Below are 15,322 nucleotides of genomic sequence, written 5' to 3' on the forward strand. Positions count from 1 at the left end.
TTACTTTAATTTAGCTTATAAGATCACCCAGGTACACATTGTATTAGTTGATCTAAACTGCATTTATACTTCTGAAACCCATATTTTCCTACACGCAACAGTTTTAGATTATGTTTAGACAAGCTGAATTGTTCAAACATATTCCATTTTATTTAGAATTTAATATTGAATAAAGCAAAAATAAAAAAGGTTTAAAGCCATCATGCTAGCCAGCATCTTGTTTAATTCTAGGTAGCAAAATGAGTAAATGTGAATAGAAAATGGAAAGAAAAACAAGTGAAATCTGCAAAAATACAAAAATCAAGTTGACTATACAGCAAGTATCAATCAAAAGAGTCAGTCTATTCTTCTGAATGCCATGTTGCTTCGAATCTAAGAACCAAATACCTACAAAAACTATTCAATACAAGAGAGCCTTAAACCTTTAGGATATCCTGGAATATTACTCAAGTGTGGGTGAAAATTACAGCATTCAGGCAGCAAGGTTTCTGATTTGTATAGCATACATATACAATGGAAAGATCTACAATTTGATATGTAAAGGCTAAAGCTGAACACAAAGAACAACCCCTTCCTATTTTTAGTCACATGAAACAATCTTTCCCCATGTCATCTAAATACTAAAACTATTTTAAACATTATCTTACCAAGATTTTTCTCAAGCCATTGGTGTCCTTCTATTAACTGGTCAATTAAAGAAAAATAGTGGGGGGAAGCTTCATCGGGCATAACCCATCCACCCGTGACTATCTCAAACTGCTTCTGCTCAATTAACCTGTTAAATAGATAAAATAACATTATTAACACTAATAAGTAAAGTACAAGGCTTCTAATACACTTACACTTAATTGTGGCACATCTACCACATTTTACAGCTATTCATAGTCTACCATTTTGAAAGGAAACTTGTCATCACTTTCATGCTGCTGGAAGTCATTGTGGTGGTCCCTGGTGGTTCTCCTGACCCTCACAGCCTTGATTTATAGGTCTCTGCCTATACCCAAACAGAGAATTATCGTTTAAAGGGGTACTCCTCCCCTAGACATCTTATCCCCTATCCAAACGATAGGGGATAAGCTGTCTGATCGCGGGGGTCCCACCGCTGGGAACTCCCACGATCTCCCTGCTGCACCCGGCATTCGTTCAGCGCGTTGGGTGCAGTACCAGAGGCTCGTAATGTTGTGGTCACACCCCACTTGTGACATCACAGCCACGCCCCCTCAATGCAAGTCTTTGGGAGGGGCGTGGCAGCCATACATCGCCAGTCATCCGGCACGGAGCGAAGTTCGCTCCTCGCACCGGATGTCTGGGGTGCTGCAGCAGAGATCGCGGGGGTCTTTTTGATAGGGGATAAGATGTCTAGGGGTGGAGTACTTCTTTAAGGCTAGTGGGGCAAAGTGGAAGCCACTGGGTACTGCTCCTTTGACTTATGGTTCAGGCAGCATGAAAGTAAGGACAGGTTCCCTTTGAGATGTTAACATTTTGGTTTCCTTGATAATCATCAGTCTAATAACTAATTTACAGTCCTTCATAAATTTCTCGCCCGAAACATGGCACATTCAGTCCCATAGTCAGTCCTTTTGTTTGCAGTGTATCAGTATCCAACAAACCACAGACAAGCTGATCTACTTCAGAGCAACTCCTCTGTGCTGGGCTCTGGAAATGCTCACACATCTGTGAGATCATGTTTAGGATTGCAACACACACACACACACACACACCAGAACTGGAGTATGGGATTGACTATCCCCAAACCTTTCAGTCACTCGCAAAACCTGTACCCAAACTAGTCTTAAGTCACTGAGACAAGAAGCCTCATTGATACATACCTCCCATCCCCCATGTTACAAGCTGCTTGCTTACACTTTCCCTCCCTCTGTCCAAAGCTGAGGGGCTTGGCACCTACCCCAGCCAGTGGACTCTAGACAGGGCATCAGAATTTATATGATGACATTTATCTCATCTATGTTCCACCACAAAATTAAAGGGGTACTCCGGTGAAAACCTTTTTTCTTTTAAATCAACTGGCTCTGGAAAGTTAAACAGATTTGTAAATTACTTCTATTTAAAAATCTTAATCCTTCCTGTACTTATTAGCTGCTGAATACTATAGAAGAAATTCTTTTCTTTTTGGAATGCTCTCTGATGACATCACGAGCACAGTGCCCTTTGCTGACATCATAATAATAATAATAATAATAATAATAATAATAATAAATGATAATAAAAAGTCTTTATTTATTGTTGTCCTTAGTGGGATTTGAACCCAAGGTCCCAGCACTGCAGGGCAGCAGTGCTAACCACTAAGCCACCATGCTGCCCTTAGCATACATCTGCTATGCACGGTGGCTAAAATGGACAGAGATGTCAGCAGAGAGAACTGTGCTTGTGATGTCATCAGTGTTCCAAAAAGAAAGGAATTTCCTCTCTAGCATTCAGCAGCTAATAAGTACTGGAAGGATTAAGATTTTTTAATAGAAGTAATTTACAAATATGTTTAACTTTCTGGCACCAGTTGATTTAAAAGAAAAAAGGTTTTCAACAAACATATTTGGTATCGCTACATGTTTTAGTTGTCCGAACTATGAAATTGTGGCGATTCGGGTCTTGCACGGTGATTGGCATTAATGCAAAAAAAATATATATTCACATTTGTGGTCACATCAGGTCCCAGAGAAGACTTAATAAAAAGTTATCAAAAAGTCATAGATATACATGATTAAAAACTACAGCTCATGATGCAAAAAAAATAAAAAACAAAATAAAAAAAAAACTAACATCGCGCTGTAGGTAGAAAAAAAAAAAAAAAAAAGTTATAAGGGTCAGAACATGGCAGTGAACAATCTTTTTTCCCCTTTTCCAAGTTTTCTATGTATTTTTATTTATTTTTTTCTACCTTAAAATGAAACAAAAATTATCCAAGTTTGGTATGATTGATCATTGGAATTAGAGATGAGCAAACTTACAGTAAATTCAATTCATCACAAACTTCTCAGCTCGGCAGTTGATGACTTATCCTGCATTCATTTGTTCAGCTTTCAGGTGCTCCCGTGGGCTGAAAAAGGTGGATACAGTCCTAGGAGACTCTTTCCTAGGACTGTATCCACCTTTTCCAGCCCACCGGATGAATTTACTGTAAGTTTGCTCATCTCTAATTGGAATCATACAGATTTTTTTTTTTTTTTTACTTTCTTTAGGGTGACAGCATTTCACCCTTGGACCAAGGCAGCACAATGTCGTGGGCCAGCCCTGATCAGTGGTAGGGAATTAGAAATGCATGCATAAACAGAGGAGAGCACCAGTGCAGAGAAGGAAGTGACTGGTCTGTCTGCCCACCACACTTCACTGCAGGGCATTTTTACTGTATGAAGAAGGGATCAAGCGACTGACTATAATGGGTTGTGAACAACACCAAGAGCGGGGAAGTGGCGTCTCAGATGAGCCGAGAATTCTGAGCCATGTATGTAATCCCATTAATGGGTTTATGTATTTATATAGTAGTAATACATAAGACGGAAAACACCTTTTACCCTCTTGAGAACACCAGAAGTTATAACATCTGTTTATTGAATAGAACTTTATAGAGCTCCTCCTACTTTCCAACTGAATTAGTAACATTAGTAAATTTCAGGTCAAATAAGATGGCAGTGGGCTAAAGATTATATAAACCATTAAACAACTTGGCTTTTATCAAGCATTTTTACGTACAAAGTCTTATCTTAGTCTTCTAAATGGATGGAATAGAAAAATATTGTGTACAAATTTAATTGACCTGATAAAAATGTTGAAGGAAGAGTAAATGCGCTCACCACTCGTTAATTCAATTAAATCCTATAGGCACTGTTAACATAATGTTTATTTTTACACAAATAAGTGCGTACCATAGGTCTGAAAAATAATTAACTTAAAATAAATATTTGGGTTTTTATTGGGTCATCCACCGTTACAATCCATTAACTTGTTTGGCAGAGGAAAAATGTTCTCTTTTTCTGCATCTACTAAGTGCAATTAGAAAAGCAGAATATCTGGGACAGTCACTGAGATGACTAACTAAATCCAGCAATTATCTTGTCAATTGTTTACAGCAGAAATTGGTAATCAAAATTACAGGTCAGCTAAGTAACCCTGCGAAATACAGTATAAGGCAGCATCTCTCCTGAATTAACAACATAACAATGTAATTGCGTACTGACTCCTGACAAGTCTTAACATTTTCACTTATTCCACATTCATGTTTTACTAAATTCATTTAACAGTAAATTCTTAAGAGATAAAGGCATGATTATGGGGTATGTAGTTAAGAGAAGAAAATGTTTTTGGCTAGTTCTGCTTAAAAACAGTTAATTAAAAAAATAAAAACACAATAGGGCCAGTTTCACACACTTTGTGGCAGTTTATCTATTTATATATGTAAGCCAAAGTTGAAAGTAGATTGAAAAGGAAATATAAAAGGGAATTACTTCTTCCTGCTGAAGCTACTTCTGGCTTTGGCTCAGTAAAATGCAAAAAAAACAAAAAAAAAAAAAAACAAAAAAAAAAACCAAAACAAAACTGTGGTGGAGTTTTTCTAAAAAACACTTGTGACAAAGGGGCTAGTTCTTAGTTGTCACATCCACAATGACAGGCTCATTTTAAAAATTAACAAGAAATATCCCGGAGTTTTTGTGAAATCCTTTCATATTTTATGTGATGCTGAAGTTAACAACTACTAATAGTTATTACCGTATATACTCGAGTATAAGCCGACCCGAGTATAAGCCGAGACCCCTAATTTCAACCCAAAATCCCAGGAAAAGTTATTGACTCGAGTATAAGCCTAGGGTGGGAAATAACTCATCCCCCCCTGTCATCATCCAGACCCGTCATTAACATCCTCATCATCATCCCCTTGTCATCATCCCACACATCCCCCCTTCATCATCCCCTTATCCCACACATCCCCCCTTCATCATCCCCTTATCATCCCACACATCCCCCCTTCATCATCCCCTTATCATCCCGCACATCCCCCTTCATCATCCCCTTATCATCCCACACATCCCCCCTTCATCATCCCCTTGTAATCATCCCACACCCCCCCTTCATCATCCCCACCCCCCTTCATCATCCCCACACCCCCCCCCCCCCCCTTCATCATCCTCTTCTCATCCTCTTCTCATCATTCGCCCTCAGTGGTCTTCAACCTGCGGACCTCCAGAGGTTTCAAAACTACAACTCCCAGCAAGCCCGGGCAGCCATCGGCTGTCCGGGCTTGCTGGGAGTTGTAGTTTTGAAACCTCCGGAGGTCCGCAGGTTGAAGACCACTGCGGCCTTCAACATCATCCAGCCCCCTCTCCCCCCCTTTAGTTCTGAGTACTCACCTCCGCTCGGCGCTGGTCCGGTCCTGCAGGGCTGTCCGGTGAGGAGGTGGTCCGGTGAGGAGGTGGTCCGGGCTGCCATCTTCACCGGGGGCGCCTCTTCTCCGCGCTTCCGGCCCGGAATAGAGGCGTTGCCTTAACAATGACGCAGAAGTACGTTGGCAATGAACGCACCTCTGCGTCGTTGTCACGGCAACGTGACTATTCTGAGGCCGGGCCCGAAGCGCTTAGAAGAGGCGCCCCCGGTGAAGATAGCAGCCCGGAACCACTATGCCACCGGACCACCTCCTCTCCGGACAGCCCTGCAGGACCGGACCAGCACCGAGCGGAGGTGAGTACTCAGAACTAAAGGGGGTGAGAGGGGGCTGGATGATGTTGAAGGCCGCAGTGGTCTTCAACCTGCGGACCTCCGGAGGTTTCAAAACTACAACTCCCAGCAAGCCCGGACAGCCGATGGCTGCCCGGGCTTGCTGGGAGTTGTAGTTTTGAAACCTCTGGAGGTCCGCAGGTTGAAGACCACTGCGGGTGGGGGAGTTCACTCGAGTATAAGCCGAGGGGGGTGTTTTCAGCACGAAAAATCGTGCTGAAAAACTCGGCTTATACTCGAGTATATACGGTAGATTTCCCATGGTGGATGCCGAACAGCTTTTCAAGACTTGCAAATAACAAAACTATTTAGGCCAAGTTCACACTGCCATTGTGCTGTGTCTCATTTTGGTTCCAATCCGACATAGCTTAATTTATCGGAGCACAACGGCAATGTAGATGAGCCCTTAGAAATGCAGTAATACACCCCTGGGTTCTTACTGCTGAGTAATGGCTGGATTATTTTTTTGGAGTCTGAGAGAGTTAGGTGGAAGCTATTATGATGGCTATTAGAAAATGAGACATAAGTGAGATAAACAGTTATAACTATGGAAAAGCGCAACATTTGTCTAACAACTTATATAATAACTATGCAAATTATTAAAAGAGAACTCCGGGAAAACAAGTAGAAAACAAATGTTTTCAAATCAACTGGTGGCAGAAAGTTGAACAGATTTGTAAATTACTTCTATAAAAAAAATCTTAATCCTATAACAGATGCATTATAACAGATATCTTGCTCCCTTGTTAAAAATGTTATATGGGACTTTATCCCAAAGTTCTTGTTTTCAAAACTTAAAGAATTAAAATAAAATTATTTTATACAATGAAAACATATGAAACACTTTAAGAGTAGATATCTAAATAGTACAAGTACAATCATTTCATCAACTAGGGGCTTCACATTAAAACATTCATGTCCCTGGTGGCCACTGACTGTTGATGTCCTCCCATTTCTAACAACAGAATCATACTCCAAACACACACATTGCTTGAAAAACTAAAAAGGGAAAATGAATGGCTGGTTATCCATGCTTAAAAAGGGAGGCAATTTTGTACAGCAATTATTGGATTTTAACAGATATCAATTATAAATTCCCAAAAACTGACTCCAGAACTATCAGCTGGAAAGACCCATTCATAAAACTGGTGTTCTACTTTAAATTCAGTACAAAGTACAAATTCATATTAATTGATGACCCTCAATTACCCTGTGTGCAACTATATTCCGAAAATACATAAAAAAAAAATCAATCCTTCCAGTAGACCAATCATAACCTGCATAGATTAACTTCAATGGAATGTATTTGGCCACATGCATGTTCAGTTGCAGAAAACTATGAACTTGCCAAATATTGCATAAAGACCAGCAGGAGGTCAGTACACTCCCAGCTTCAAAAGTATATATTTAAAAAAAAAAAAGTACTCCAAAAAAATTATAAAAAGAACATACACCAATATAGTGCTCAAGTGAAAAATATCCCAAAATAACCAAAACTAGTTATAAAACTGACCGGTTACTGTTCTCAATTGGTGATCAAGCTATTTCACTGCATGATATCATCCATAGTAACCGGTGGAACCACATCCACAACATACATTCGTGATAAGGCCAATAGCAACCAATTATACCACGTGTATCCAGTCCCCCGTGCATCCAGTGGTGACCTAAAGAAAACACATAAACGGACCTGCGAGTTACTTTCCAAAAGTCTGTGCCCTTATCCATGAAAACCTGTTCCTGGTCAGGTATAACGACAAGAGTGATGTCCTTATGCTCACAATTCATGGGAACGGCAGCACCTCTATCCCTGTGCGAGGTACCAATGGATCGGTCCTCAAGCCCGATTGAATTCTGGACTACAATCGGTATATGGGGGGAGTTGATCTTTCTGATCAAGTCCTCAAGCCATATAATGCAATGCAGAAATCACTGGTATGGCACAAAAAAGTAGCAGTCTACATGGTACAGGTTGCCATGTATAACTCTTTTGTACTGTCCAAGTACGCTGGCGGTGACCGCCAAAGAGAAGGTCAGAGCACCTCTGGAACTGTGGGCCTCCAGATCATCCCGGCCAGCACTTTCCAGGCGAGTTCCCCCACACTGGAAAGAAGGGACGATCCCAGAAAAAGATGTAGGAGTGTGTCGAAAGAGGGGGATTCGGAAGAATACCACCACTCAGTGCAACACTTGCCCCGATCATCCGGGCCTCTGCATTAAGGATTGCTTCAGGGAGTATCACACTTCCATGGAGTTCTCAGTTTATAATCCTTTCACCTGATTTTCATTCCCCAGAATTCAACTCCAATGTAAAAGTCCATGGGACATTGTCTTCCAAAAAAAAAAAAAAAACACACCTCTTTCCCAATACCGCCCATATCTTTTTTTTTTTTTTTTTTTATGATTCAGAGCATAGGGTTTGGGTAGGGCATCATTTTTACTTCCGGCTATACTCTGGGTCATAATTCGGTATATCGGTATTAAAATTGCAATTCTCATTCTCCCCCATCCACAGTACACTTCATCCATTCCTGGAAAATATATGTAGGGAACACCCGTCTGTTCCAAATCTCCATTCCCCCCCCCCCCCCCATATAGACCTTCCCTAGGGGGTGTAACGTTTGTAATAGGCTCACATGTGGGTGTTCCTTTCTTGTGTTTTCCTCTGAATGTATGTAACTGTATGGTCCATACGAAACATCGGCCTCAAATGCGAAGAGTTCTCCCTCATGAGCTCTGTCGTATTTCCAGGCGACAATTCGGAGTCACATGTTAGTTGTTCCCAGAAAGATGAAGCAGAGTATAGGTTGAAAATTTTTATTTTCAAAAGCTACCCTTCATCCATTCCTAGAAAAGAAATTTAGGAAACACCCGTGCGTTCAAAATGTCCTCTTTACCCCTATACCCATTCCTCAGGGTGAGTACTTTCTGTAATGGTGTCACATGTGGGTGTTTCATTTTTGTATGTTGTCTCTGAATGTATGTAACCGTCAGGTACTGATATACCATAGACCTCAAATGCAAAAAGACCTCTTCGACTTCTGAGCCTTGTTGTGCGCCCGTCCAGCACATTACCACATATGTGGATGTGTTTCCATGGTCAGGAGAAAAAGCACTCCAAAAAATGTCGGCGATCAGCATAAATTGCAAGTGAATTCACACTTGCGATTTGCGCCTATTCCGGGTCATACGGGTCTATGGTGACGCGGAATATAAGGGGGATCACGGTTGTCCAAGACACCTACGATCCCCCTGAAGGGATAGGAGTAAGGTGACAGGGGGTGCCACCCCTCCTATTGGTTGTCAAAAGCGAGAAGAAGGGACAACCAATAGCAGATCGGGGGGGGGGGGGGGGGGGTTACTTTAGTTTTCCCCTTTCTGCCCACCCACAATAGGCGGGGCTAGACGGGGAAACCGTCAGGGACCGGGTGCCGAAGTCCACTTCACACTGGCGGGTTTACAGTAAGTTTTCTGCTTCAAGTTTGGGCTGCGGCAAATTTTTCACGGGAAACTCACCGTAAACACCCGCCAGTGTGAATGTACCCTAAAAACACTACACTACCACATAATAAACGGTAAAACACTACATATACACCCCCTTACACTGTCCTCCCCCCCCCCCCCCAATTAAAATGTATAACGTATCGTACGGCAGTGTTTCCAAAACAGAGCCTCTAGCTGTTGCAAAACAACAACTCCCAGCATTTCCGGACAGCCACTGACTGTCCAGGCATGCTGGGAGTTTAGCAACAGCTGGAGGCACCCTGTTTGGGAATCACTGGTGTAGAATACCCCTATGTCCACCCCTATGCAATCCCTATGTAGTCCTCAAATGCGCATGGCGCTCTCTCACTTCGGAGCCCTGTCGTATTTCAAGGAAACAGTTTGGGGTCACATATGGGGTATTTCCGTACTCGGGTGAAATTGCACTACAAATTTTGGGGGTCTTTCTCATATTACCCCTTATGAAAAGGAAAAGTTGTGGGGAAACATGCTGGTGTTGCCCCACAACTTTTTATTTTCACAAGCGGTAAAAGCAAAAAAAATAAAATTAAAAAAAAAAAAGACCTCAAATTTGTAACGCAATTTCTCCAGAGTATGGAAATACCCCACATGTGGGCGCAAAATGCTCTGCGGACGCACAACAAGGTTCAGGAGTCAGAGCGCACTATGTACATTTGAGGCCTAAATTGGTGATTTGCACAGGGGTGGCTGATTTAACAGCAATTCTGACAAATCCCCCCAAAAATACTCACATGTGACCCCATTTTGAAAACTACACCCCTCATGGAACGTAACAAGGGGTATAGTGAGCCTAAACACCCCACAGGTGTTTGACGATTTTTTATTAAAGTTGGATGGGAAAATGAAAAAAAAAAAAATAATTTCACTAAAATGCTGGTGTTACCCTAATTATTTCATTTTCACAAGGGGAAATCGAAGAAATGGGGTTACAAATTTTGTGGGGCTTTTTTCCTGAGTAAGAAAATACCCCATATGTGGATGTAAAGTGCTCTGCATGCGAACTACAATGCTCAGAAGAGAAGGAGCACCATTGGGATTTTGAAGAGAAAATTTGTTCGGAATTGAAGGCCAAGTGTGTTTACAAAGCCCCCATAGCGTCAGAACAATGGACCCCCCCCCCCACATGTGACCACATTTTGGAAACTCCACCCCTCACAGAATGTTTTAAAGGAATACAATGAGCATTTACGCCCCACAGGTGTCTGACAGATTTTTGGAACAGTGATCTGTGAATCAAATGTAATTTTTCATTTGCACAGCCCACTGTTCCAAAGATCTGTCAAACCTCAGTGGGGTGTACTCACTGCACCCCTTATAAAATTTTGTGAGGGGTGTAGTTTCCAAAATGGGGTCACATGTGGGGGGGGGTCCACTGTTCTTGCACCACAGGGGGCTTTGTAAACGCACATGGCCCCCAACTTCCATTCCAAACAAATTCTCCTTCGAAAAGCTCAATGGCGCTCCTCCTCTTCTGAGCATTGTAGTGCACCAGCAGAGCACTTGACGTCCACACATGGGGTATTTCCATGCTCAGAAGAAATGGGGTGACAAATTTTGGGGGTCTATTAACCCTTGTGAAAATGTAAAATTTGGGGAAAAAACAGCATTTTAGTAAAAAAAATATATATATATGTTTTCTTCATTTACACATCAGACTTTAATGAAAAGTCGTCAAACACCTGTGGGGTGTTAAGGCTTACTGGGCCCCTTGTTACGTGCCTTGAGGGGTGTAGTTTCCAAAATAGTATGCCATGCGGGTTTTTTTGCTGTTCTGGCACGATAGGGGCTTGCTGAATGTGACATGCACCCAAAAAACATTTCAGCAAAATTCAATCTCCAAAATCCCATTGTCGCTTCTTCCCTTCTGAGCCCTCTACTGCGCCCGCCGAACACTTGACATACACATATTAGGTATTTCCTTACTCGAGAGAAAGTGGGTTACAAATTTTGGGGGGCTCTCTCTTCTATTACCCTTTGTAAAAATTCAAAAACTGGGTCTACAAGAACATGCAAGTGTAAAAAATGAAGATTTTGAATTTTCTCCTTCACTTTGCTGCTATTCCTGTGAAACACCTAAAGGAGTAAACTTTCTGAATGTCAATTTGAATACTTTGAGGGGTGCAGTTTTTATAATAGGGTATTTTTTTTAATAAGAAAGCCCTTCAAATCCACACTAGTCCCTGAAAAATTCCGATTTTGAAAATGTTGTGAAAAATTGAAAAATTGCTGCTGAACTTTGAAGCCCTCTGATGTCGTCCAAAAGTAAAAAGATGTCAACTTTATGATGAAAATATAAAGTAGACATTGTATATGTGAATCAAAATATAATTTATTTGGAATGTCTGTTTTCCTTACAAGCAGAGAGCTTCAAAGTTAGAAAAATGCTAAATTTTCTATTTTTTCATAAAATTTTGGAATTTTTCACCAAGAAATGATTCAAGTATCGGCAAAAATTTACCACTAACAAAGTAGAATGTGTCACGAAAAAACAAACAAACTCGGAATCAGAATGAAAGGTAAAAGCATCCCAGAGTTATTAATGCTTAAAGTGACAGTGGTCAGATGTTCAAAAAATGGGCGGGTCCTTAAGGTATAAATGGGCTGGGTCCTTAAGGGGTTAAAATTGTTTTAAACTTGCCTTTTTTTTATTTTATTTTTTTATAGATTTTATGTCAGAAGCTCAACCATTGCAGTACAAAGCACCACTATAGGCCTCAAATCTCATCGGTACTGTCTCACTCCTAAGCCCAGTTTTGCACCCACATAGTGCTTTACCATCTTATATGGGGTATTTCCTTATTCTGGAGAAATTGGGCTACACATTTTGTGGATCTTATTTTCTCTTACTACTTGTGAAACTAAAAAATAAAAAATTGTTAACACAAGCAATTAAGTGTTAAAAATAAATTTTTTCACTTTTACGGCCCACTGTTAAAAAACATGTGAGGTGTAAGTATGCACTATAACCCTTTTTACATTCCTTGACGGGTGTAGTTTCTAATATGATGTCACATTTGTGGGGTTACTGCTTTTCTTGCACAATGGGGGCTTTGTAAACGCACATGACCCCCGACTTCAATTCCAACAAACTTTTCACTCCAAAAGCCCAATGGCACTCCTACTCTGAGCATTGCATCCACATATGGGGTATTTTCTCTTTCTCAGGCGAAATTGCACTAGAAAATTTTGGGGGCCTTTTACCCTATTACCCCATGGGAAAATGAAACATTTGGGGTAACGTTATCAATATAGTGTGAAAAATCGAATTTTTCACTTTTACGGCCCACTGTTCAAAAAACCTGCGAGGTGTAAGTACTCATTGTAACCCGTGCTACGTTCCTGGAGGGGTGTAGTTTCCAAAATAGTGTCACATGTGTGTGTGTGGGGGGGGGGGGGGGGGTTTCTGCTGTTCTGGCACCATGGGAAGTTTGTTAATGCACATGGACCCAGACTTTAATTTCAGCAAAATTCTCTCTCCAAAAGTCCAATGGCGCTCCTTCTGTTCTGAGACCTGTAGTACGCCAGCAGAGCACTTAACGTCCACATATGGGGCATTTTCTTAATCAGGAGAAATTAGGCTTTACATTTTGGGGTCTATTTTCTCCCATTACCCCTAAAAATCATTTTAGTGTTAAAAATCAAATTTTTCCATTTTCACGGCCAACTTCAACATAAAGCCGTCTAACACCTGTGAGGTGTTAAGGCTCAATATACCCCTTGTTCCAAAAAAGTATGCCGTGTGTTTTTTTGCTGTTGTGGTACCATGGGGGCTTCCTACATGCAACATGGCTCCCAAAGACCATGACAGCAAAATTTGCTCTCCAAAATCCCACAGTTGCTCTTTCCCTCTTGAGCCATGTTGTGAGCCTGCAGAGCACTTTATGTCAACATATGAGGTATTTCCATACTCGAGAGAAATTGGGCTACAAATTTTGGGGGGCTTTTTGTCCTCATACCACTTTTAAAAATAAAAAAATAAATGGGGCTACAAGAACATCTTAGTGTAAAAAAAAAAAAAAATGTAGATTTTGATTTTTCTCCTCCACTTTGCTGCTATTCTTGTGAAATACCTAAAAAGTTAAACTTTCTGAATGTCATTTGTAATACTTTGAGGGGTATAGTTTCTATAATGGGGTATTTCTCACAGAAAGGCCTCTCAAATCCACTTCAAACTTAACTGGTCCCTGAAAAATTCAGATTTTAAAATTTGAGAAAATTTTAAAAATTGCTGCTATAATTTGAAGACCTCTAATGTCTTCAAAAAAGTAAAAAAAACATGTCAATTTTATTATGCCAACATAAAGTAGACATATTGTATTTGTGAATCAATATATCATTTATTTGGAATATTCTTTTTTCTTACAAGCAGAGAGTTTCAAAGTTAAAAAACATCCTAAATTTTCATGAAATTTGGGGATTTTCACTAAGAAAGGGTGCAAGTGACGAAAAGTTTACCACTAAGTAAAATATGTCACGAAAATAAATAAATAATAAAAAAAAAACTCTCAGAATCCGAATGAAAGGTAAAAGCATCCCAGAGTTAATATATAAAGTGACAGTGGTCAGATTTGCAAAAAAGAAGAGCTGTGAAAAAAGAAAAAGAAAAAAAAAAAAAAAGAAGAAGGAAAAAAAAAAAAAAAGATTCTCCTTTTGTAAAAATAAATATTTTCTTTGGAGAATTTGTTCGTACTGTGGAATAGGACCATTACAGCAGCACAAAAGTCAGTCACTAACCTCTTTTCCAAAAATGGGGGTTAATACACAGAATGTTCCTAATTTCAGTATAGAGTGCTTTGATTTGGAAATTTAACAAAATGCAAAAGTCAACACAAAAACTCACTTTAAGAAACAGTCAATGTTGACAGTTACATAAATTTTAGATTTAAGTGGCCATCGGAAACCAAGATTCAATTTATTTGATTTCAGGGATTATGAAGAAACCGCACCAATGAATGCAATTTTGCTAACCAAGCCAACATTTTTTAAGGTTAAAGATAAAAAAAAAAAAAAAAAAACATACACCCAAAACCTTTTATATTTGGGGTAAAATGTAGGAAAGTTCGTAGAACCACCTAAATATACCTTCTACAAGGACAAAAAAAATAAATAAAGCTTCCCTCAAAAACTCTAAATTGAGACCTACAGGAGCACACATATACCAGGCTCGCAAATATAATAGCTTTGAATCATAGCTGCAAGTAAACATGAACGTCAACAAAATTTCCCTCCAAATTTTTATTAACTGTTCTTATACATACAGGATTTAGTTGATATATTGTCAGTGCGGTCTTTAAAGGGGTACTCCACCCCTAGACATCTTATCCCCTATCTCCCTGCTGCATCTGGCATTCATTTATAGCGTCAGGTGCAGCGCCGAAGGCTCGTGATGTCCCGGCCACACCCCCCTCAATGCAAGTCTATGGGAGGGGGCATGACAGACATCATGCCCCCTCCCACAAACTTGCATTGAGGGGTTGTGGCTGTGAAGTCACGAGCAGGGCATGACTGACATCACGAGCCTCCGCCCTGCATTGCCAGTCATCTGGCAAAGAGCGAAGTTTATTCCGTACACCGGATGTCTGGGGTGCCGCAGCTGAGAGCGCGGGGGGGTCCCCCGCTATCAGACAGCTTATCCTTTGGATTGGGGATATGATGTCTAAGTGCAAAGAACCCTTTAACCCCTTAAGGACTAGTCCAATTTTCACTGTAGGACCAGAGCGTTTTTTGCACAATCACTTTCACTTTAAGCATTAATAACTCTGGGATGCTTTTATCTATCATTCTGATTCCGAGACTGTTTGTTCGTGACATATTCTACTTTATGTTATTGGTAAAATTTTGTCAATACTTGCATCGTTACTTAGTGAAAAATTCCTAAATTTGATGAAAAAAATTGAAAATTTGGCATTTTTCTAACTTTGAGGCTCTCTGCTTGTAAGGAAAATAGACATTCTAAATAAATTGTATTTTGATTCACAAATATAATATGTCTACTTTATGTTTGCATCATAAAGTTGACATGTTTTTACTTTTGGAAGACATCAGAGGGCTTCAAAGTTCAGCAGCAATTTTC

General features: G+C 40.3%; 1 protein-coding gene across 2 annotated transcripts in view; it reads right to left on the reverse strand.

Annotated features, from left to right (window-relative positions):
• MAN2A1 (mannosidase alpha class 2A member 1) overlaps nt 1–15,322 on the reverse strand; it is a 163,620-nt gene that overhangs the window by 79,907 nt on the left and 68,391 nt on the right. For both annotated transcript variants that reach the window (XM_056537485.1, XM_056537484.1), the window contains exon 5: nt 648–775. In XM_056537485.1, the coding sequence (XP_056393460.1) occupies nt 648–775 (128 nt within the window). The remainder of the gene's footprint in view (nt 1–647; nt 776–15,322) is intronic.

Source organism: Hyla sarda, chromosome 1 (genome assembly GCF_029499605.1).
Source record: "Hyla sarda isolate aHylSar1 chromosome 1, aHylSar1.hap1, whole genome shotgun sequence".
NCBI classification, from domain to species: Eukaryota; Metazoa; Chordata; class Amphibia; order Anura; family Hylidae; genus Hyla; species Hyla sarda.